We start from the raw sequence: 25,197 nt of genomic DNA on the forward strand, positions 1-25,197 counted from the left end.
CGGACCCTCTTCACTTCATGGACTGAGCGCTCCAACGAGATTCGCCATCAGTTAGCATGTTAATTCGACCGCGAGGACTGTATTTGTGAGCATTTTGCGCGAAAATTGAATGGTCTAGTGCATGACCCAATCCCTTTCATTGAATATCAGAGTGGACTTATATGTGAGTACATTCTTATCTCTGTCATTTGTATATGTATAATAACTCTTTTTATTTTTCATGGTTAAAAGAGATCAAACTGATTGCTCCGATGCATGACTTTGAATAAATCTCAACACCAACAAGGTGATTAATGTAATCCAATGTGTACCACATTGTCTTTGTCACTGCTTTGACGCCCACATATTTGGTTTGTTAATGTTTCTGTGTGATATATCCATTTGGATGAAGTTATGTATTCGGGGTGAGAATAAGCCATCCTGACAAGTGACTTTATTCTACAGTACACATACGCTAACACCCCCTTACATAAATTGGTGTCAGGAGTGGGATTGTCAAAGTAGGTGTTGAGATCTATCTCATGAGTCTGCCATTAAATCATTATATTTTTGTACATTTATTCTGCCACACCTATTGTGAAGCACTGCATCTCGCAAGGTTGTTTTAGAGTTAATATGTCAAGCGTACATTGAATTACCAAATTCAAACATAGAAAGATTGTTTTCTGTTCGAAGCAATAGTATGCCCGCTGCCGACAGGCGACAAGGTTGAATGAGGGTTTACCTGCTTGATGTATTGATTTTACATGCTTGAGTTCGATTGATAGTTTGAGCAATAGATTAGATGCATGTTATTGGTTCTTCTCAAATTTAGATCTTTTGATGACAATTTAATTTCAAAGTGTTTTTAGGATTTTTTTAGTGGTAGTATACATACACTGCAGAACAATGAATAGGAATGAGGCAACTCCGGTGTCTGAAGGGGCATCACACTCCACACCTTCATCTAGTCAAGGGGCTACACCTGTATTGACCCTCCCGTATATTCCTATGCATATAACCATCCCAGTCTTTTCGGGAAGTGATGTAGATTCCTCTTTGGGGGTAGAAGAGTGGATTGCGCGGGTAAAGGCTGCATTTAGGGTGTGGAACACTCCAGCTGATCAGAGAGCACAGATAATCATTCATCACTTGGCTGGAGAGGCTCGGCGGGAGGTGCTAGTCCTAGAGGAGTCTGTGCGGGACGATGCCGAAAAAGTATTTACAGCTTTACGGGAAATTTATGGAGACAGGGAAACCGCTGCATCGTTACTTAACAGGCTCCACTCCAGGGTTCAGAGGAGGGGAGAGAACACACGTACGTTCGCACTGGCGCTTCAAGAGATGGCCCAAAGAATCAAGCGCAAATACCCAGCCTACCTCCCAAAGATGGACGATATTCTGTGTGGTTGCTTTCTCGAGGGCTTGAGGCAGGGAGCGGCGAAAGTGGCAGTAACGCGACACTATCGCCGGGACGGAGCAGCCAGCTTTGCCGAGTTGAAGGAGGAGGCCAGACGTATCGAGGAGGAGGAGGAGGAAGGAAGTGGCGGAAGAGAGACCAGTACACATGCATCCGTCTACGCTGTGCATGGCGGTGCCTCAGGAGGAGCAAGGAGCAGCGATGCGTTGGTGTTGCAACTCGCAGAAGAAATGAAAACTCTTCGCCTGGTTGTTACCCAACTCCGCCAGCAAATGGGTCATGGGAATATCAACTCACAAGGGGCCAGAGGAAGAGGGAGAGGGAGAGGAACCCCAAACCCCAACTGGGATGAAAGTGGCCGACCCAGATGCTTTCGTTGTGGCCAGTTTGGTCACATGGCTCGAGAATGCCCACCAAGGCCCGGCCTGCCACCTCAGCATCCCAATACCGACACACAAACACCACCACTTGCATCAAACAGCGTTAACCAGTTTTTCCACCAGGGAAACTAGAACTCTCCGGCGCCAAGGGCCAAGCGGCGGAGACCCAACACCAAGGCCCCACATCAACAGAAACAACCAATCACATCGTTGGAGAGCACCTTTTAGCCACTGCCAAGATTGAAGGTGTCAATATTTCCTGCATTCTTGACACTGGTAGTCAGGTATCTACCATCTCTAAGAGCTGTTTGGAGTCGCTGCAAATTCACCAAAACAAACTGGAGCCGTTGCCATGGTTACGCCTGAGGGGTGCAAACGGTTTAGAAGTGCCGTATACTGGGTGTGTCGAGCTGCAAATGGAAGTTCTTGGCCGAGACTTGGGAAAGGTGAGCATGTTAGTGGTTGAAAAAGCTCCTTCATCGTCATCTCCATGTTTGCTAGGGATGAATGTGATTCGTTTGTGTAGCATGCAACTTTTCAGTTCAGATGGCAGGAAACATCTCCAGTCTAGGTCAACGGCCTGCAATGCAGCGTGGAAACAGGTTCTATCGGTAAAAGAAGAGTTGGACAGCCCCAGCGGCGGGTATATGGTACACCCTGCATCAAAGCGTGTGCGACTGAAGGCTGGATGTGAACAGATTGTGATGGGGGTATGTCGGGCAGTTCAACAGAAGGATGAGCTTGTCGGATTAGTGGAGGCATGCCACTCAGGCAACTTACCAAACGATATACTTACAGGTCGCGCGGTGGTGACGGCAAGAAAGGGAGTCGTGCCTGTTCGAGTTATTAACCACAGCCACAGTGATGTTTTCATAAACCGCAGCACTCAGCTTGCAGTGCTACACACTATCGGACCTGACGCAGTGATGGGGAGCCACCAGGTGCAGCTTGAACAGATTGATGGAGAAACACTTCAGGTGTCAGTCTCACAGCCGCCCTTCCCCGATGATGTGGTATCCAGCATTGATGTATGTACAGATGGCCTGACGGATACGCAACTGGAGCAGACAGGACATCTGTTGGCTAAACACCATCGAGTGTTCTCCCATGGAGAGAGTGATTACGGGCGAACCAATCTCAGCACCCACTCAGTACCAACAGGCGATGCCCCACCACATAAAGAACCGTTCCGGCGTATTCCTCCCCAGCTCTTCAAGGAGGTGAAGGACCATCTCAACAACCTTCTGGAGAATGAGATCATCCGAGAGAGCTCGAGTCCCTGGGCATCACCCATCGTCCTAGTGAAAAAGCGGGACGGTAGTCTACGTCTGTGTGTGGATTATCGCAAATTGAATGCGAAGACAAGAAAGGATGCGTTCCCCTTGCCCCGCATCGATGAATCTTTGGATGCTCTCGGTGGTGCCCAGTATTTTTCCACGCTGGATCTCGCCAGTGGGTACTGGCAGGTGGAGATGAAGGAGGAGGACAAAGAGAAGACAGCTTTCACCACGCCCATGGGGTTATTTGAGTTCAACCGTATGCCATTTGGCCTCTCCAATGCCCCAGCCACATTCCAACGTTTGATGCAACGCTGCCTGGGAGACCAAAATTATGATACTCTCCTCATATATCTGGATGACGTCATAATTTTCTCACGTGACTTCGACACCCACCTGGCCAACCTGGACAGAGTTCTGACTAGACTGTGGGAGGCTGGACTAAAGGTGAAACCGTCCAAGTGTCATCTGTTCCAGAAAGAGGTGAGATACCTCGGGCACGTCATCTCTGCTGACGGCATCTCCACAGACCCCGACAAGTGCAAAACGCTAGAGGACTGGCCCCAACCTCAGAACGCCAAGGAAGTCCGCATGTTTCTCGGCTTTGCTGGCTACTACAGACGATTCGTGAAAGACTTCGCGAGGATCGCAAAGCCACTCTTTGCCCTGACTGGCCAGCCTAAGAAGGGAAAGAAAAAGAAACAGGCGGCACCCCAGCAATTCATATGGACAGATGAGTGCCAGGCAGCATTTGACACACTTCGACAATGTCTCATGTCCTCCCCAGTACTTGCCTACCCAGACTTTCGCCGGCCATTCAAGCTGTACACCGATGCAAGCAATCTCGGTCTGGGAGCTGTACTTTCTCAGGAGATAGATGGAGAGGAAAAGGTAGTCGCCTATGCAAGCCGGGGCTTACGGAAAGCTGAGCGCAACGATGCCAACTACAGTGCCTTCAAACTTGAATTGCTGGCACTGAAGTGGGCAGTCACAGACAAGTTTAAGGACTATCTCCTCGGCTCCTACGTCGACATCTACACAGACCACAATCCCCTAGTACATCTGGACACAGCAGGACTGGGAGCTACCGAGCAGCGATGGTTAGCAAAACTGTCAAACTTCGACTTCAAGATCCACTACAGACCAGGCAGAGTCAATGCGAATGCAGATGTTCTATCGCGACTTCACCCTCAAGAGAACACAGTGCACGAAGAGGATGTCATGGATGACGTTGAAGTGTTTCAGACTGTGGTCGACACTGGAGAGGAGGGAACATTTGTTTTACCAGGTTTGTCTGTGGAGGAGATGATGAAGCATCAGGCAGAGGACCCAGATATTTCTCGAGTGTTGGAACACTTCCGACGAGGAATGAAGCCCACACCAGCACAAAGGAGGGAGTACAGCAACACCACTCGCAAACTCCTTGACCAGTGGGACAGGCTCTCATTAGAAGCTGGTGTCCTCTATCGACGACGGTATAACCACCAACTAGGGAAAGAAGAGCTGCAAATCCTCCTACCGAACGAGCTGCATGATATGGCCCTACATGCATTACATAATGAGATGGGTCATTTTGGGGTGGAAAGAACGGTAAAACTGGCAGAAGAGCGGTTCTTTTGGCCGCAAATGAGAGAAACCATCAGTCAGTGGTGTTTGCGATGCCGAGAATGCACCCTCCGTCGTCCCCAGCCGAGTATGATGGCTCCTCTCGTCCCAATCAAAGTTTCAGCACCTCTGGAACTCGTTGCCCTCGACTTCCTCACACTAGAACGTTCAGTTGATGGATATGAGAATGTTTTGGTAATAACAGACCATTTCACTAAATTCTGCGTAGCTGTTCCCACTCGAGATCAAACAGCAACAACGACTGCTCGTGCTCTGTGGAGGAATTTTGTCCTTTGCTATGGCTTCCCGCAAAGCATACTCACCGACCAGGGAGCAAACTTCGAATCCAAGCTGATCAAGGAGCTGTGTGAGCTGTATGGAGCAGAAAAGAGGAGAACCACTCCATACCATCCCGCCGGAAATGGGCAATGCGAGAGGTTCAACCGAACACTCATCTCCCTGATCCAGACTCTGGAGAGTGAGAAGCGTAGAAGATGGCCACAATATCTCCACTCACTAGTGTATTCGTACAATAACACCACTCACTCATCCACTGGTTTCACACCTTTCTACCTCCTCTTCGGAAGGCATGCTCGCCTCCCACTAGATGTCTCCCTAGGTATCGATAGAAATAGCAACCGAGGCAAGGATGTGTCAGACTGGGTAGATGCTCACCATGAGGAGCTACTAGCTGCCCACAAACTCACAAGAGAGCATCTGTCGAAGACGGCAGAAGTCAGGCAGCAGCAGTACAACAAGAAGGTGAGGGATTGCCCATTGCTCGTGGGAGAGCGAGTTCTGCTCAAAAACCATGATCCCAAACGGCCGAAAAAGATCAACGACAAGTGGAGACAGAGCCCATTTATCATCGTAGGGAGGCCAAATCCAGATCAGCCTGTGTACAAAATAGTGCCAGAAACTGGTTCAGGTCCTGAGCGGACGGTACATCGAAACGAGATAAAACCATGCCAATTTCTGACGGAGGAGCAGGATGAAACAAGTGAAATGGCTCCAAATCGGAAAGACACACCACGTCCCCCACATCCCCCTCATCGCCCTGTTTCACCGGATAACACACCACCCAATCCCCCTCTTCTGGCGGTGTGGCAGCCTCCATCATCTAGTGGTCTACCCCAAAATGCAGCCGCTGCCCCGCATCCACCCTCTTCCCCAATGCCACAGTCCCCCGATAGGTCTATAGAGTTACCATATCCCCAACTCTTGCCCCCATTAGAGCAAAGCCCACAGCCAGAAGTACGAAGATCAGGCAGGTCTACTTTAGGGGTACCACCCATGCGATATACAGCTTCTGACTACATTGTAGAGACAGATGAAAGGCCCATTGTTTTAGGTGTGGAGTGGCTTGCCTCTGGTGTCGCGAGAGCGCAGAAAGAAGGATGTTTTGAGAGTGACACAACTGAAGCTTGGTCTAAAAGCCTAGCCAAATTAAAGTTGAGGTTGTAATACCATGTATATTATTGTGCTTATATCATTATGCTATGTGTATGTTTGAAATTTTAGAACTCACAAGAATAGAGTTCATTACTGTCATCTCTGAGGATGGCACGAAATACTAACATAGTATTATTGATGAGAATATATACTGTTGAAGTAGATGGCAGTAGATATGGCTGTATACTGACTATCATGATTAACATAAATGATGAAAACGATAGTTGTGGTTTACATGCTACACGCATTACACATTCAATGTGAAGGATGCAACAACACTGATTTATCATTGGTAACTTAATTTGTTGAGTTATTCATGCAATAGTAGGAGAGAGTTACTTTGGATTTACTTCATATGTACATTGTACGTGTACCTCATTACATATGTACGCATGATGTCTTTTCAAATTGACCCATCTAACTGTGATGGGATAGGTTTTTGATAACCCTCCTCTTTCTCACTGTATTGAAATGAATTTTGTAAATAATATATTTTGTATATTTTGTATATTTATGTAAATAGCAATGTAAAGAAGATGCATGGTTGGTATGCATTATCATCATGACGTGGAAGTCATGATTCCTTTAAAGCAGGGAGGTATGTAAAGTGGTGGAGTAACATGCCCACTTTACTGTAAAGATAGTACTGGCAGAAAGCTGGAATATAGTAGCTTTCATACCAAGACATGTAATATAAGTTTATGGAGCAACTTGCCTATTTTAGTGTACATAGAGTTTGTAGAACCAGAAAGCTGGAATCTATTCATTACCAAGATACAATAGCTGCTTGGTACACAGTGTATTATACAGTGCCACCACACAACCTAAAGGTTGAATGAGTTTATGAAACAAAAGAGGTACGGCCACCCTACTTGAATAGTGGATTTAGTGGCAATGCCTGGACAGTGGCAATGACTGGACAGTGACTTAGAAATAGAAAACCACATAAAAGTGGCTGGTATTGTTCTATGTTACTTTGAAGTTTGCCACCTTGTGATGCCGTACAAAGAACCAGAGTACAGCATACATGTAGAATGCTTTGTATTAAGTTTCTTTCTCAATCTCCGTCTCTCCCTTCCCTATCTCTCCCTCTGCCTCTTTGTCTCTCTCCCTCTCTCTCCCTTACCATTCATGGTCAGTTTTTGTATAAAGTTTTGTATAAAGTTTCTTTGAGAAGGGTTAGTCAGGAAAGCTTGGGTATGATACAAGAGATGAGTATTATGGGATAGTAGGAGCAGGAGAGTGTACTTAGTATATATTGGAGTTGATACTTCTGATCGGGATCAGTCTCTCTCCCCAAGCCCTGTGAAGTGGAAGGACGTGTTCCAGTTTCTCCGAGACCAAGCTGTTATACTTAAATGTTTTAGTGGAGAAACTCAACCTTTTGCATTTATACACGAAGTTCCGTCCTGACATAACCAAGTCATGTCCAGTGTACGACAGTTCAAAGTTGATAAGATGTTTTGAATGATATTTTATGGACGCTTTGCTGTACATTCGAAACAATCTGTTATGTTGGTCGGTCTAAGGAGAAGTCAAACGACTACTTAGTGCTTTGTGGACCAGACATACAGTTTCAAGAATTTGCAGCAAGCCCGAAGTTACCTTCATTTGGACAAGGACCCCCCCCCCCCCCAACTGTGAGTCAACTCAACGCAGAGATGCCTTCTGGTCATCGTTCGCGGACCCTCTTCACTTCATGGACTGAGCGCTCCAACGAGATTCGCCATCAGTTAGCATGTTAATTCGACCGCGAGGACTGTATTTGTGAGCATTTTGCGCGAAAATTGAATGGTCTAGTGCATGACCCAATCCCTTTCATTGAATATCAGAGTGGACTTATATGTGAGTACATTCTTATCTCTGTCATTTGTATATGTATAATAACTCTTTTTATTTTTCATGGTTAAAAGAGATCAAACTGATTGCTCCGATGCATGACTTTGAATAAATCTCAACACCAACAAGGTGATTAATGTAATCCAATGTGTACCACATTGTCTTTGTCACTGCTTTGACGCCCACATATTTGGTTTGTTAATGTTTCTGTGTGATATATCCATTTGGATGAAGTTATGTATTCGGGGTGAGAATAAGCCATCCTGACAAGTGACTTTATTCTACAGTACACATACGCTAACACCCCCTTACATGTGTACATTGTATGCTTCTGTATAAAAGAAATCAATGTTATGATCTTCATTTCACCCCATTGACTATGTTTTGGTTTGATTAATTATTGCTAATTTTTTTGAATTGATTGCATGCATTCAAGATGAATATTTCATTATGTAAAATTGTTAGTAATGTAGAGATTTATTTTGAACTGAATTTATTCTCCCTTCGTTAAGAGAGCTCAGACAGGTTTTATCTCTTCCTATGCCATCCACCATGTCACACCTCTAATCAATAAACTAAACCCGGAGCCCTACAGTAATAATTGTGAATATATTTCTCCATACCTACATAATAAATTTGTCACTCAAAATCCGGTGCAAAACTGTGCATAAAATTGAATAGTAAATAAGTATCTTCACTGCATATAGGTATGCATTCCAAAACACCTCCAGCTTGCTGCTCAAGGGAAACCATGAGAAATGAAAATGGAGCTGGGCACATTCTCCTGAAGAGAAAGAAAAAATGGCCTCAACTTTTCTCTCAAGGGAGGAGAAGACACCGAGAAAACGTGTGACATGACCGGAAAGGTGGCAGGACATCGCCGCAAAGACTCCAGGGTTCTACCTCATCAATCAACCTAGATGATGCACATTCAACTCTTCTTCCCCCCCCCCCTCCCCCACCCCCTCCATCAACCAAACCACCCTCACCCCCTCCATCAACCAAACCACCTTCCCCCCAACCCCCATTTACAAGGCCCATTATCTACCCACTGTGGTCCTCCATTTGCCTGGCATCCAAATTAGCTCTACTTTGACTGCTCGTGCCAGAGCTCTACTGGTGGTGGACATCACACGGCAATATTGCCAGAACACATTTAGACTCCCCTACTACCCCCGCCCCTAACCAAGATAGAAAATAAAAATTTTTTAAAAATGTCATACATTTATGGTTTTTTGGTGGGGCACAGTATGAGAGCTCCAACAAAAAGTGATTCAATTTTCTATGCTGATACAGCAAGCAATCTCATAAAACAGTCATCATGGCTAGAAAAAAAAATCATAATTCATTCATACCCTGTCGCCCCTGCAGATAAGAAGCGGTTTTCCAATTGATATGCAACTGTGCAGCTAAAACAAATCATATACCAGTAAATATACATGAAACCCTACAATTACTGTGATAGCTTGATGAAATTACAAGATATTGATTTTCTAATTGGAATATGCAAATACTCCAGACTCTAAGGCCCGAATTCACAAAGTTGGTACAATCTTTGTCCATATGGTTTAAACCATGGACAAAGATTGTACCACCTTCATGAATTTGGGCCTGTACTCTCATATCTTAACTTATCTCACTTTATGTCTAATCACCTGTGCCACAGACTGATTTAAAGAAAGTGAGGCATCGGAACATGATTCTGAGAATATCAATTTTGTACAGACAGTCACTCATGGAGGAGATAGACCATTCTATCACAATCAATTGATTCAAAATGTTATGCAAACACGCCTTATAAACACTAAAAAGTTTTCAACTTAAAAAAAAAATCCTTGAAGTAAATATTCACAAAAGTGGGTATTCATAATGATATCCACTGATCAATTTTAAGCAAGTAGCAAAAGAGCTGGTGGTTTTGGTTTTTTTCAGCAAATTCTCTTCATTTTGCAGCTTTCTCAGAATTCTCTAATAAATAAGTGCAACTTCATATGAGTATTATGTCTCTGGGGCTATGCTGCATGAAAAGATGCCATTAAACTAAGTCGAGAAAATCAAACATAAGTCAGGGATCAGCTAGTCAGAATTGTGTATCTAGGGACATGATTATGTTTGATTTTCTGTCTAATGTTTGATCTCAATATTTATGCAATAGGAACTAGGTAACATAAAAGTATTGTGCTCACTAAAAGTTTAATAAACATGTCTCACTGCACACACAATGCAATATTTATACTCAATACATTGGATCATTATAATGGCACAGATAAAATACCCCCCCCCCCCCTTTCCCTGAATGGGCACACATTATGTGGTGTAAATCATAGCAGTCTTGTGGGCGATGTGCCATGTGGTGGGTTTGCAGCATAAACCCAAAAGATTTTCTGGCTATTATGGACAGCATACGATTCTTCTTTTGGTTCAGGCTGTGCGGTTTGCCACACCGAGAAAAAGAAAGAAGATCAAACAAATGTTCCTATTCTGTATTTTTGGTGTACAACCAAGCAAAACTGCTGTTAGCCTGTTTACATGTGGAGAGCCTGTGTTCCTCTATCTACTGAAGTGTGAAATTTGAAGAAAAAAAAAATCTCAGTGACAAACAAATTTCATTACTAAAAGAGCTATAACCTCACACAAATATTCCACATTATACAACTTTAACAGAAATAGATCTTTTCTTGTTTATGCTTATCAAATGTAAGTCTTTGGTATCCAACATAGAAGGTTCAGAGAACAGTGTCTAACAATGATCAGATGTAACATTCAAAATCCCATCGCTACTAACAGGTGCCATACACATGTCAAGTGCTGTAGTTGCCAGTGGTAATGGCAGAGATATAATCCAAGTCCCCACACTGTGCAACATATCAAAATATCGACCCGCCTGATCCAGACAGAAATCTATGACAGCCGTATAATGCCCCTCCTATCAGGGATAATCTGTCCAGCACACAACTATTGGGCACACATGTGGCATTCTGTGGCTCACTAAGTAAACAGACATCCCTGTATCAAAGGGATCAGCATTGCCCTATACTCTTTGATCACATTATCAGACTTTTGTCAAATACCACTCGTCTCCATTGTCACTGAACTGGGTCAATCTCTAATGCTGTTATTACTGCAGGGAAACCTGTGTGTATGATTGTATTTTGAAATGATTGGTGCCCAAAGGATTGAAGCACCACTGCACACTGGCACTGGTCCAACAGTCCCAGACCAGTTAAAAATCACTGTCAGACCAGTAACTTTTTCAGGAATGGACCAGTAAAACATGGAAAACTGGGTACCTGCTGGTCCAACAGACAGGTTGGACCAGTAGAACAAAAAAAAAAAAAAAAAATGGGTTAGTGAAGTCCTGGTTAAAGTGACAAACAATGTGCATATTGTCAAATGTCCTGTGGAGAGACAATGGGGATGTGCAGAGATTACACGTTGGTAATGGCAGTTGCTGCGATACACTATTTTTAAAACTGATCTTATACAGATGACGACGTTGTAGCAAGAACACAGACTTGCGGCTGCGAAGAAGTCAGCCAAGCCAGAGCTGAGATTCATTCTGCTTGCTGCATAGCAAATCATGCAGCAAATAATTCATTTGGGAAGCAGAAGGGTGATAACCTGACTAGCTTTGACAGAATGTTATAGATCTATATACTGTATATGCCGAATATTTCGTGAGGTTTTTACTTTCGCAAATTTCGCAAGTCAGATGCTATTCGTGAAATTAATGACACGCGAAAGTATTGACTCTGATCCCGATGTGGATGTGATGTACGCCTGTACACTTCTCCGTTCAGTACAAGACTCCACGATCACGAATGTAACCACTCGCGAAATCGTCGGGAATTCCCGACTCGCGAAAATTTAGACTCGTGAGATATATGGCGTATACAGTAATTATCATTTTTACATTAGAGCAATCACATAAACCCTTTTCTCTTTTCAAGCTATATCTGATATATATGGTCAAATAGATACATGGGTGTTAAATCAAAATTCAGCGCACAAATGATAACTGTGCTGACGGAACATGTCTTCTGACCCACGCTAACGTCACACATCTGTTGGCGATGTGAATATAAGGCCTTTCCATTTTTATAACAGGCAAAGAGAGTGAGACACTATATACAGAATGTTTGTCTATTAAAACTCACCTGTACACTGGAAACCTTGCTTGCCAAAGCCCCTGCATTAGAGAAAAGAAGAGAAGAATGTTATTACTCAATATGTCAGCACTTTGATCTCAATTAAGGCTGTCTAACAATATTGATGCTAATGAAGATAACAGGTATGAATATGACATTATTATCATACTATATATTGTAAGTACCGGTAAATTAAATTATCACTATCATCATTATCGTTACTGTTACCATCATCAATTTTGACATTATCATTGCTATTTCCATTATCATTACTACTATTGGCATCAATATTACAAGTACTATTATCATCATAATTTCTTCTACTTCTTCTACTTCTAGCAAATATGAAATGGTGCAAGACAGGTTCTCAAACCCTTGTACCACGGTCGGATATTTTTCTGACAAAGCTACTGAAATCCTTGCATCTGTGGGGGGCATTTCATGAAGCATTTTGTCAGATATTTTGTCTGACAAAATGTTAAAAGCTACTGAAATCCTTGCATCTGATTGGCAGAGAGCAAATTTGTCCGACAAGTTGTTGGACAAAAATGCTTCATGAAATGCCCACCAGATTGGCTGAGAGCAAGTTTGTCCGACAACTTTGTCGGACAAAATGCTCCATGAAATGCCCCCCAGAACTATGTTTTCACTCTAAGGCATCTAGATGAGGAAATATCACAAAGCTAATCAAGTGTTACTGAAAATAAGATTCCAGGACTACTGCCTGCAGTAAAAAGGAAGAGCATATGGCATAGTCATCCATAGATTTTCATGTTTAGTGATCATTTTTCTATCTGTCATTATCTAATTTTTCATGGCTTCAGTTTCTATAGTTAAAGACACCAGCATCACATAGGATAACACAGCTTAGATAGTGTCATTCATTCAGAAATGGAAGCATTGCTAGAGAGTGTCTTTAGCTGCAATTGCATCTATGGGGACTGTTTATGTCCTGCAATGAAACTCAAAAAGTACATAAGAGTTTAAATAGCTAAAGGTTAATACAAGGAAACAGAAAACAAACAAGGACACCACATCTTTTCTATGAATGGCTTCACAGCTTTGTGAAATCTTTTGTTGTCCAAGCCGAGTCAATGGAGACTTATGGTCAGCGGTTGACCCACGACAAAATCCTTGTGAAATGAGAGTAGGAATGTGATACGTAGGATAGCATTGTGAGGGTAGGCCCTCAAATGGATTTTTTTTTTTTTTTAAAGACAAGGCAGTGGAAGACAATACACTTCGGTGAATATGTTGGGGTTATCCACCAGTTAATGTAACTTCCCGCTGCCGGCTGTATAACACACCCATTTACTTCAACCCTTTACAGGTCCATAGTGAGATTGCATTGATACAGGATACAATCCTGTCACTGTTGGTAATCATTCATTGCATTCCTTCCCAAATAGCACAGAACATGATATATTCTACCAGAATGACAAGATTATTGTAAATCTATAACATTTATGTGATACTAGAAGGTTGTTAGCCGTTAAAATTCAAATAATGCACCAAACGCTCACCGTAATGTATTCTGTGTACTAGGCACAGCTGCATACATTAATCTTCCTGTGGTTGTAATAATTATACTTATACTTTGAACAAAAGTTATGCATATTAAAGCTGTCAGCTAGAAATGAAGAATTCACGAGCTTCTCTCACTTTGTTGTCGATAGCAAATAACAACACACCACTTACATGAACTACACGTGCAACTAAGTGCATCACACAGGTCTGTAAAACTAGACTAGTAGTTTAGATTTATAATGTTTTCGTAGTACAAAAAAAAATATTCAAATCTTAACGGTCCATTTACTAAACAAATAAAGACCCTCAAAATTTACAGGAGGTTTCCAAATAATGTTCTCTTCAATACCTAAAGTGTTCTCACCAATTTTTCAAAAATTTGCATGTAAAAGGGATTGGCTGTCTTGAAGCTACTGAAATTCGTGCATCTGAATGGCTGACAGCAAATATATTTAAAAAATCCAACAAAAAGCATGATGAAATGCTCCCCCCCCCCCCCCCCCAAGCAAATAGGGCACAGAAGGAAATATATCCTTTGAATCCAGTCTTAACCCGTTGAATATCGACTGATTTTCCTATAACACTCATTTCCCATTCAACCTAGCCCAAGAATACTCGGGACTAGTCTTCAGGGGGTCAATATACAGTTATAGCAAGAGAACAGTAATGAGCTTTGTATTCATTTTCTTTTTCTATTTCAAAATACAGACTGCTGTAGCTGTTTCAAGTACACTATTGCAACTATGAGATTCACATTTTTTTTCCTTTTTTATCACCATTAAAGTGCAATTGATGAAATTTTGACCATTCCCTTTTTTCCCTAACAGTAATGTCATAGACAACCCTAAAAATATTGATTTGCTTCTTCTTGTTCTTGTTGGTTACTTCTAAAGAGCAAAATACATTTCTCATTCAAAATACATTCCTCATTACTGATAAAGGAATGGGTATCTCTCTTGGGTTTGCTTATTAAAATATCATTTTGGGACCATCTCTGTAGACCTATTTCAGAACAGTTATCTTTGTCTGGAATCTGATAAACAAATGCATAAGAATCATTCTCTGAATTTGCAAGCAAGCATGCATTCAACCGCACATATTTTCTTTTATTCTTTCTTACTTGCAACCAAATTTTGTTTACATTAGTACATGAAGAGCTGTGACCTTGTATGTTGGTTTTGTTTTGGGTGTTTTTTTTTTTCAGATACAATGTGAAATTCAAGGAACAAAGAAACAAGCAAAAAGGTGTACACAGAGCAGATTGTATACCAATAATGTTAAATCAGTATATTTTTTCTCATTGTTGTCTCACACTCCTTGTTCCTGCCAAGACAAACATTATACAAGCAGATGCATGTGTTGGTATTAAAGGACAAGTCCACCTTCATATACATAAGGATTGAGAGAATGCAGCAATATTAGTAGAACACATCAGTGAAAGTTTGAGGAAAATTGGACAATCCATTCAAAAATTACGAATATTTTAAGTATCTGCGCAGTCACTGCTGGAAGAGAAGACTACTACAGTATATGATGTCACATGCCTACAACTATAAGGAAAATAAAAAGAGAATTTCACAAAACTTTACTTTTTGAATAAAGTGCACATTTCTTTGACTTGCTACTGACGTATGTTAAGGGTAATATTATTCCCCCTGCCTTCTGAAAGAGAGAAGTTGAGTGTTCTTTTGTTTGTATGCGAGAAAAATGGAAATATGTTGAATTTTCTTTATTCTTTCTTTATATCGCTGTACTCATGTGACATCACAAGCTATAGTAGTCTTTTCATCCAGCCGTGACTGAGCAGAAACTTCAAAAATTCATAACTTTTTAACGGATTGTCCGATTTTGCTCAAACTCTCACTGATGTGTTCTACTAATATTGCTGCATTCACTCAACCCACATGTCTATGAAGGTGAACTTGTCCTTTTACTGTAAGTCCTGAACTGTGCAAGACAGTAGACAGTGTGTACACACTTTGCTGCTGGTCCAGATCACAGTATGACGGCTTACAAATTCAAAGAAAAAAAATGCATGATATTATAACTCAAAATAGGCAGATATATCCAAGGAAACAACAGTCAGAAATTACCTTCTGTGCTAATTGGAAACTTTGATTCAATGAGTGGAAAGAATACACCTCAAACTTGTCGACTTTGCACTCTAAATGAGCTTACACTGTTTTGTCCTTCTTTGCAGCTAAAGAGAGAGACATGAGAATCTGTGTTAATTGAAGTGATTTATTGGATAACGTGCACAGTAGAACATAGCAGCCAATATTAAGCTGAATTGCTGTTCATTTCACAATATATGAAATCATAAACTAAAAAATCTCAATTACAGACATAAAAATCTTGATAATATACACATATATCCATATCTAATATCTGCCCCGTGTAAACAAATACACTTAAATTGTATCACATCCAAAGAGGATACTTCACACTTGCTAGAATGATTTGCAGTTGTTGTCTGCAGTACTCATCACAAAAGTACCAACCCTTTCTTGTGAAAACAAGGGATAATTTGAAATCATGATCATGCTATGGGACCCATTCAGGTCTGGTAATTTCTAAGTCAACGCTGTTTGGTTATAAAAAAAAAAAAAAATGCTGCTGGTCCAGATCACAGCAAGCAGACCAGTATAATGATACATATATGCATTGTGAGTCCACGGTTCGAAAAGAGAAAAACCGCCATGGACATGATCTATTTCTCGTTCACCGTGAGGATCAAGCCTGAAGATACTCATGCGTGTCACCTGCCCCTCTTCCCTCACAAAAGCCGGCCCTGCGGTTGTTGTGAATGGGTGACATCTCACGATGGGGGGGAATTCTATCCCCCATTGTACCCCTTGTTATCACGAAGCATCAACCGGGAATATAATGGTATCAGGTATTTCCACGAACCGAATCGACTGGTGGTAATCACCACTTCACAAATCCTATACAATGCAGAAATTAGTTGGAAGTTCAGCAAAGTGATGCCTGCACGCAATCATTTATTATTTAAAAAGAGTTTTCCTTTTTTTTCTTTTTTTTTTACATTGCTGCATTTTATGATTATATTGCATTGTTAACATCTAAGGAAGGGAGGGCAGAATTCATAATTGGGAAGTCTATTTATCACTTTGCCAGCATTCAATTGAAAGAAATGAATGAGAGAATATTGGAAACAGATTATGTACAAAATCCTGTCAGGGGAAACCCCATGGAGCAATGAGACACATTCCTGAATTGTTTGGTTTGATCATTTGTATTATGTGTATATTACCTCAGTTTCAAAGCGGAACTGGAAATAATGCAAACATTGTTAAGCGACTATGCACTGTATGTATCAGCAAGATCATTTTCAAGTACAAAGATGAAGGACTTTGAAGTTTTACAAGTTTGCATCGATCAGTCGATTATATTTTATTGTGTGAGTGTGCGTGAGTGCACATACTCACTTCACATTCACGTGGCGTAGTTCCCAAAGTTGCTCTGCCCTGTAGACATGGGAATATAGCTAAAAATAGCTAATGACACATGATTTGATTTTTAAAAGGTTTGGTATGGCTTGAGTAAGCCATTTTTCAGGCTGAATTATCTTCTTTTTTTAAATATGGTACATTTGATTGAATAAGGCAATAATGCACTAAATTCAAATGCACATGGAAATTCTGCTTTTACAGTACTTTGGACTTTTGATGGACAAATGCCTAGAGCTGCATATGGGGTAACCACATTCTACCAATGATTTCACAATCCATGGCAGATGTATCCAGATCTACTGTTGATATTCCTACAGACCACACCTCTTTGCTTGAAATTATACTACCAGTGAAAAGTCACCAGTTACATGTACACCAAGACAGTATCAAATTTCCAAAGACAGGTAAGCGTGGATACATTTTCTCTTTCTCTTCTGTAGACAACTGCTTCTGAATGATGAATTGCTACCCATTACATTTAATTTGTTTTATCATATCACATTTTCTATTTGACATTATATCGTATTTACTTTAATGCCTCCTTGATGGCTAGGCACGACCAATCCAAACTCCGATCACCGGGGGCAAACGGGAAATCTGTCTGGTTGTCATGACAACATGTATGCCAGCATCTCTGAGGTTTGATAGAAGAGGATGTCCCCAGGGTGATGGAGTGAAAACCCAGTCAGATATTCTGCTGAGCACTATCAATCATATGTACACTAGAATGGGTCACAATGGCCTTCCAGACTGACCTATGAATATTAATTAACCTCCTCCTAAAGATTCTAGCAACACAGATACTACAAATGTATTCCAATTTCTATTTCTACCCCTTCCTTTGCTCCTCCCCCCCCCCCCCCATCTATTTATCTATTCATTCTTTATATCTATCTCCGTCTTTCTCTCCATCTGTCTCTTTATCTTCCATGTTACAACATCCATCATTAAAGATTCATGTCTGTCTATTAATGTAGCCATTGATCCATCGATCTTTCTCCTCATATCTATTCCATCTCTTCTTTTTTATCTATCTATCCATGTTACAACAGCGATCATTAAATATTCATGTGTAACTATCTATCCATCTATCTACCTATCTATTATATCTCTTTAAACATTCTATCTTTCCCTCTATCAGCCTCTCTATCTGTCTATCAGAGACTCCAACCCCAAGCACCTTCTGCTCTGGAGATTCTCCCACCTGAAACCCCTGGCAAACGGGAGACTCCAACTTGATGTGCATGAAGCGCAAATTACGAGCGCAAAGTTCCTTGCCGTCTAGGGTTCTAGATGCTCACTCATGCTATTTAAGGCTTATTTTTCAACATACAATGAAAATAAGTAAGAAATCATTTCAAGCGGGAGAAATAAAATCTCAAACGGGAGATTCTGCAAAAATGGGCTTTCGGCGGGAGAGTTGGAGTCTCTGGTCTATTCATGTTGCAATGTCTATCATGAAAGATGTGATCTATCTGTTCATCTATCTATCTATCTATCTATCTGACTAACTATCTCTTTTATATCTCTGTCTTTCTCTCTTTCTCCCTCTTTTTCTGTCTATCCCATGTTAGAATTCCCATCATAAAAGACTCATGTCTATCTCTCTACCTATCTATTTATCTCTCTATCTATCTCTTTATATCTATTCGATCTTTCTCTCTATCTGCCTCTTTATCTGTCTATAATCCATTTTACATCATCCATCATAAAAGATTCATGTGTATCTATCTATCCGTCTACATGTATCTATCTATCTTTTCTTCTATCTGCCTCTCTATAGATCTGTCTATCCATGTTACAATGCCAATCATAAAAGATTCATGTCTATCTATCTATCTATCCATCAATCTATCTATGTATATCTTTTATAACTATTTCTATCTTTCTCTTTATCTGTCTATCCCATGTTTAATAGAATTCCCATCATTAACCCGTTGAGGACGAGTCCTGAGTATACTCTGGCAGGTGTCTGTGGGAAATGCATGTTGTAGCAAAATCAGTCCATCCTCAACAGGTTAAAGATTCATGTGTATCTATGATCTATCTATCTATTTATCTCTGTATATCTATCTCTGTACATCTCTCTGTTTATCTCTCTATCTGTATCACAGTTACAATACCCATCATTAAAGATTCATGTGTAGAAAGAGTGGTTTGACATTTGGTAACCATGAAAGTGATGTCAAAATATGTACAATGCCAAGCAAGCACTAAACTCTCTCTCTCGCACATCTAATGCAGCTGTGCCACGTAAAAACTGTAAAATCATTCTGAAGAAAAATCGTTTTAAAAATCATTATAAAATATATGGCACACATTCAGATTTTCATTTGGCCACATAAGTAATGTTGATGGCATCATGAATCAACACAAGTCCACATGTACTTTCATTGCAGAGTCCCTTTAAAAAGCTCTCCTTTTCCACTGGTATATGTGTATCAGGGTACCACTCTTTTCACAGCAGAATACTGATTCACAGGAATCACCGCAGCCCAGTAAGCATCACTACGGCTGCCTCGCTTTCCAGTGTGACAAACTTCACACAGTGAGGGTGACTCAGGGACACAGGACTTGAAGAAGTATTTAGAATTCCAAGACAAATACAGATAGAGAGAGAGAGAGAGATAGAGAATTTGTGTACAAACAATACTGTAAAACACAGCTCTGAAACAACAGCAACTCTGTGATAAAGACTTGAGTGATATGAAACAGACAGCCGTGTGAATGTCACTCAATAAGCCATTTCAAAGTTACATTCTGCCTATGAGCAGATGAAGGTCGAATAACAAAAAAACTTTATAGTGAGACAGAGTTGTGATATGTGCAGGTGTGAAGGTATATGCCTTTTTTTCTGCTTACTTTAGTCCATGGACTACTCTACGGACTAAATTTAAACCATGCTTTTGATTTAAAACCACCTTCGTGAGTAAGGGCAATTGCATGCCATGTTATTCTGAGACAGCTACACATGAGCACTTTTGGATGGAAAACATCCTCTTTTTTGAAAAGTCCAGTAACATTTTATTTAAGTATTTACAACAAAAATCTTAAATAACGAAATTGCAGAGAAAATTGCAAGCTTAGCTGTGATGCAAATTTTATGATGCACAGCTAGGCCTTTGACGCTGCCAATGTACTGTCACAGCATATGGCAATTCATCGATCAGTTTGTGTGCAATTGTGCGTTTGAGCAAAATATGCCAAATCAGCAAGCCAGTGACTGAGCCAGCCATGCGATTATGGTGAAAAAGGAGTTAAAAAGGACCAGAAGAGCATGTCTGCTTCATGGATTGGACCAGTTGAACAAATACAATATCTTTTCACAATATTGATTCCCCACAAGCCAAATACTGCTGGAAAAATGAAAACAAACAAGTACAGAAACAAACGACAATCAAGATGGATTTGGCAAAACCTGCGTGCAATCAACAACTTGTGCTTACTACATGATGTGTGAAGTTTTAAAGTGAATAATTGGAGCACAAAATGTACATCCATATCTTGCATATGGTGTCATGCTTCTTGGGTAAGATAGTAAGTGTGAAGACAAAGGAATCAAAAAGTGTAAACATCTTTTTCAGAAAAGAAACATTATTTTTTCTTACATCTTGTTTCTTTCTTGTCACATTAGGGGGGTTTACACGTACACCAATTAGCGGGATACAAATCTCGAGATTTTATTACGATCGGTATCTCGAGTTTTTTGCACGTGTGGACAGAAAAAACCTGATAATTAGCAGGATAAGCATCGCGATGCTAATCCAAAGAAATCTTGCGCTAGTTCATCAATTAGCGGGATAATTGGCCTTGCAGTGGTACGTGTGAACGGTCGGGATTAGAATCTCAAGTTTTTATATCCCATCATACTTCACCTCTTTTACCTCTTTGGCGTACCACAACAACCGCACGCAAACCACACCACTGATGCGCCAAAAAACAATGGACAAAGGGAAGTGCGCGCAGGGAGTAATAGAGTAGGGCGCTGTGTGACCCAGTTTGCAGGCTTTGCTGTTATCTCTATCGGCAATTAGCGGGATAATTCTGTACGTGTGGATGCTTGCAAAAAACTTGAGATTCCGAGCGCGATCGCTATCCCGCTAACTTGGTACATGTGGCCGCTCGCAAAAATCTTGAGATATGGAGCGCGATCGTCATCCCGCGATTTTGTACGTGTGAACCCGGCTATTGCCAGACACATTAAATCCTCACAAAAATATGGAAGAGCTTGAACTAACTTGTTTTCTGAGAAATTTGAGTTTGCACTTCCCAGCTTGTTCTTGGTTCTTCTTAGTCATGCATTAGCACCTTTGGAACATCAAAAGCCATATAACCAGATAATCATAGTTTATCTAAGTAATATGAAAGCTCAATGATGTATTCAAGAAACATATTCTCCTGCTAGCAGGCATCAAAAGATGTCAATTAAATGCTTATTTTTGATGGGCTAAAATGGGGCAGGCTGGAGTGGTTCACATTCGGGCAATGTTACGTGTAGTGATGCTTCATCCAGGTGTTGTTACACTCCATAACAGGTTCAACCTTCTTGATCCATGATTTTTTTCTTTTAAACTAGGGTCATGATTTAGATTTTAGTTTTAAAACTGGTCTGGACTGAAAGATAAACCCATGTCCAGCTACGTCCAGCATCACAAGTCTGGTCTGGATGTCCACTGGACACTTCACTACCAGTGGGCAGTCCTGATTGAGAAACTACCTGGGCTTGTACCACAAGCCTGCAGACAGCTGCTGTGATCCTATACATCAGGCCGCTCCCATAAAGTAACAGTGACTTCACATCTTGTATTAATAGACACTTGTGCGATTTACCCTCTTTTCCTCCTCCTACAAACACATTGTTGCTAGGCAACGGAACCAACTGGCACACGCATAATACAGATATGACTCTTGTTCGATTCACTTTCCATTGTATCATGTAAAATCATATTTCATATGGAGTTTGCATATAACTAGCAGAGAACACTGTAAATAGGTGCATAAAACAACAAAAAGCAAAGGGAAAGCTGCAACTGAAGTATATGCATGCCTACAGGAGACGTAGCTGTGAGTACCTTAGCAATAAAATTCAAGATCCAATAGATATAGCATGTCTCTTGAAAAAGAGTAGGCCTACTATAAGGTAGGTACAAAACCCACATTGCATACCACTGTGAAATGAACAAAGCAAACAAACAAGTACATATCTGCACCCATGAAATGTAGTCAGGATCGACCACACTCGTTGTACTTTGCTAACTTTGGTGACTTTTGCACTGACTGTGGTGGATGGATTTCACAGATGGATGGACAAGATAAAAAACGGCATTGAGGGTACCGGTATGCATCGTACCTTTAAGGGCTAGTCAGTTTATAATCTGTACACAAAACCCAAATACATGGTAGAGCGCATCCATACAAACCTTAGACAATAGAGAGTGCTCTACAGTGGCAGACATAGCAAAATGAAGTGGAATGCGGTAAAACACAAGAGTTTTTTCATCCTACAACCCTACTGCAGCCATCTCTCACTGTACCATTAGTACACATTCAAGTGTCTATTAAAGGAAAATTTCTTCCTGATATTATTGTCCTTTACATGAAGACTGAAAAATCACAACAATAAATCAGTGAAAATGTAGGGGAACAAAAATCAGATGCACAAGGGGAAATAAAAAGAAGTGTAAACGTTTATAGAGTAAAACAAATTGGCAACCCTGAGTGATCTAGTTGTTGAGCATGCTCTCCATTTGGTTTATACACAAAAATTCACCAATTTTCTTCTTCTTTTTTTATAGAAAATTTTTATTCAGACCTGTTCTTGGTTTATAACAAGAGTTACACATTTTTTGTATGTCCTCCTCAGTGCAAAAGTTCTGTCTGGACCAAAATATAAAAAAAAGGAAAATCAGTCAATTTTTGTGTACAAAACAAATGGAGAGTTGTTCACCACATACAAATGTACATACCACAGAGTTGCCAACTTACTTTCCTCTGTTAACTATTACAATTCATAACTCTTTTCGCTGTGTCTTATTTTATTTTTTTTTTTGCTTAAAATTTTCACTGATTTACTTCTCTGATTTTTCTGTTTTCATACAATGAAAAATAATACCAGAATGGAATATCCCTTTAATACCTTCCCTGTTTGTTTGTTTGTTTGTTTATTTATTTGTTTTTGTTTATTTGTTTTTCAAAGTATGTGGAGAGATATATCACGACAAGAGAACACAGAATTCTGCATGACAGTAACCACACAGACAAACACACACACACACACACAAACACACACACACACACACACACACACATACATACACATGTGTACACACACACAAATCTAGCAAGGGTTGAGACAAATCTGACAAATACCACAGGATTATGTACAAGAAAACTGAATTTGAGTGAAAATTGATGGTGAACAAGACCTTATTGCCATCCATCAAACACTGTCCATGTCTGCATTGATAACTTGCTGAGTACTAGTATCACCCTTCAACACAAAACATGAATTTTTTATAACACTATAGAGGTCAAGCAAAGGTTGCTAACACATACGTTTCCCAAAGACACCTGCCCAAGTATACTCGGGACTAGTCTTTGACGGGTTAACATGACTAAAACAACATTTAATACTCATCTCATCAATACATCTTTATTAGATGTAAAGTTTCTCTACTCATTCCATATACATGTATACCCCAGGGCAGAAAATCTCTCAGCCTTGGTATTTGACAAATCAATTTCCTTTTGGAAAATAATCATATCCTTTATACTAAGAAGGGGAAAAAAAAGCCTCCAAAACATCCTTCAAGACTGTTAACCTCATGAAATCTAGGCAACCTTTTAAAGGCATTATTTACCATTTGCAGATGAAACAAAAACCCAGCTTTAGTGCATCAAAATACTTCTAAAATGTGAATTAGGGATAGAAACAACCAATGTAAAAATTTAAATCAGTTTAATTAAGGTTAAGTAATATTGTTAAATATACAAATTGTGAACAACAGTCATAATAAATTTTCTAGACTAAACCATCTACACTTATGGTTTAGTGAGAAAAATAGTGATATCTCCTTATATTTTAGCCTTTATTGCAAAATTTTTACATGGTAGGATGTTTTGTGATACAACTGACCTACACATGCATCAAATGTGATATCTTGAACATTCTTTAAATCACTGCTCCCAATGGTAAACAGTACATACCTTTAATACTGTTTCACTGCAACAAAAAGGCATATAGTGCTCAGCTTCACCCGAAAGGGAATACGTCAACACAAAATGCTGACTTTTTCTCTCACCACTAGGAAGGAAGAGGATGAATACCAAGACGCATAAATAGCTCCTGGCACCGATTCTCACTTTAAATCACATCACTGATATGAACATTGTGCTTGCACAAGAAAGCAGTAAGCCCCATTAAGACATTAAAGGCCTTTAACTTCTTTCCTTTACCATTCACAAAATCAAAAAAAAAAATGCCACTGGAGGCTGTTTTAATACACAGGACAAGCAACCACATACACATAGCAAGGCTTTTCTTCCAAAGAATGATGTCACTCATAAAACTCATTTAACTCATTGCACACAGGATCCGGGTCGATCCATATCCTGCAATGGGGAACTACGCTCTTTCAGAGACAAAGGGTTGAATGGTCTTATACCAGGAAATGCAGGAATTAGCCTGAAACGGTTACAACTCATGTAAAGTGGATCACTTGAGGTCTAACCAAACACAAAAGAACTGAAGACGTATAGGAAGCTGCTAAGTTGTTTTCAGTTTTGTGCTATTGGGATTTCTTACAAATGCATACACATGGCACCATGAACATCGTTGGGGTTTTGATGCCATTTTTCTTTGCATTGGATGCCAACTATGTGACCTTTGCCCCCTCAAAGACGACTCTAGCTAGACAAGAATCTGCCTGCATTATTAGCTCTGATCTCAATTACACGCAGGGAGGTAAACAGTTGAATTGCCCGAATGATCAAGTTATAATGATCACTCACAGAATGTTCAGGACTCTTTAATGTTGCTTTCTTTGTCTTCTCTGTTCCATCTGACACTTGGGGGAGGGTCAAAAGAACCTACACCAT

The 25,197-nt window shown here is 40.5% G+C and overlaps 1 protein-coding gene across 2 annotated transcripts in view; it reads right to left on the reverse strand.

The window, feature by feature from the left end:
* Positions 1-25,197, reverse strand: part of LOC139734745 (protein kinase C) — a 247,772-nt gene that overhangs the window by 210,129 nt on the left and 12,446 nt on the right. For both annotated transcript variants that reach the window (XM_071645542.1, XM_071645543.1), the window contains exon 2: positions 12,110-12,141. In XM_071645542.1, coding sequence (XP_071501643.1) covers positions 12,110-12,141 — 32 coding nt within the window. The remainder of the gene's footprint in view (positions 1-12,109; positions 12,142-25,197) is intronic.

The sequence above is a fragment of the Diadema antillarum genome, unplaced genomic scaffold (genome assembly GCF_040938485.1).
Source record: "Diadema antillarum isolate AM-2024a unplaced genomic scaffold, OU_Dant_1.0 seq00000546_RagTag, whole genome shotgun sequence".
NCBI lineage: Eukaryota > Metazoa > Echinodermata > Echinoidea > Diadematoida > Diadematidae > Diadema > Diadema antillarum.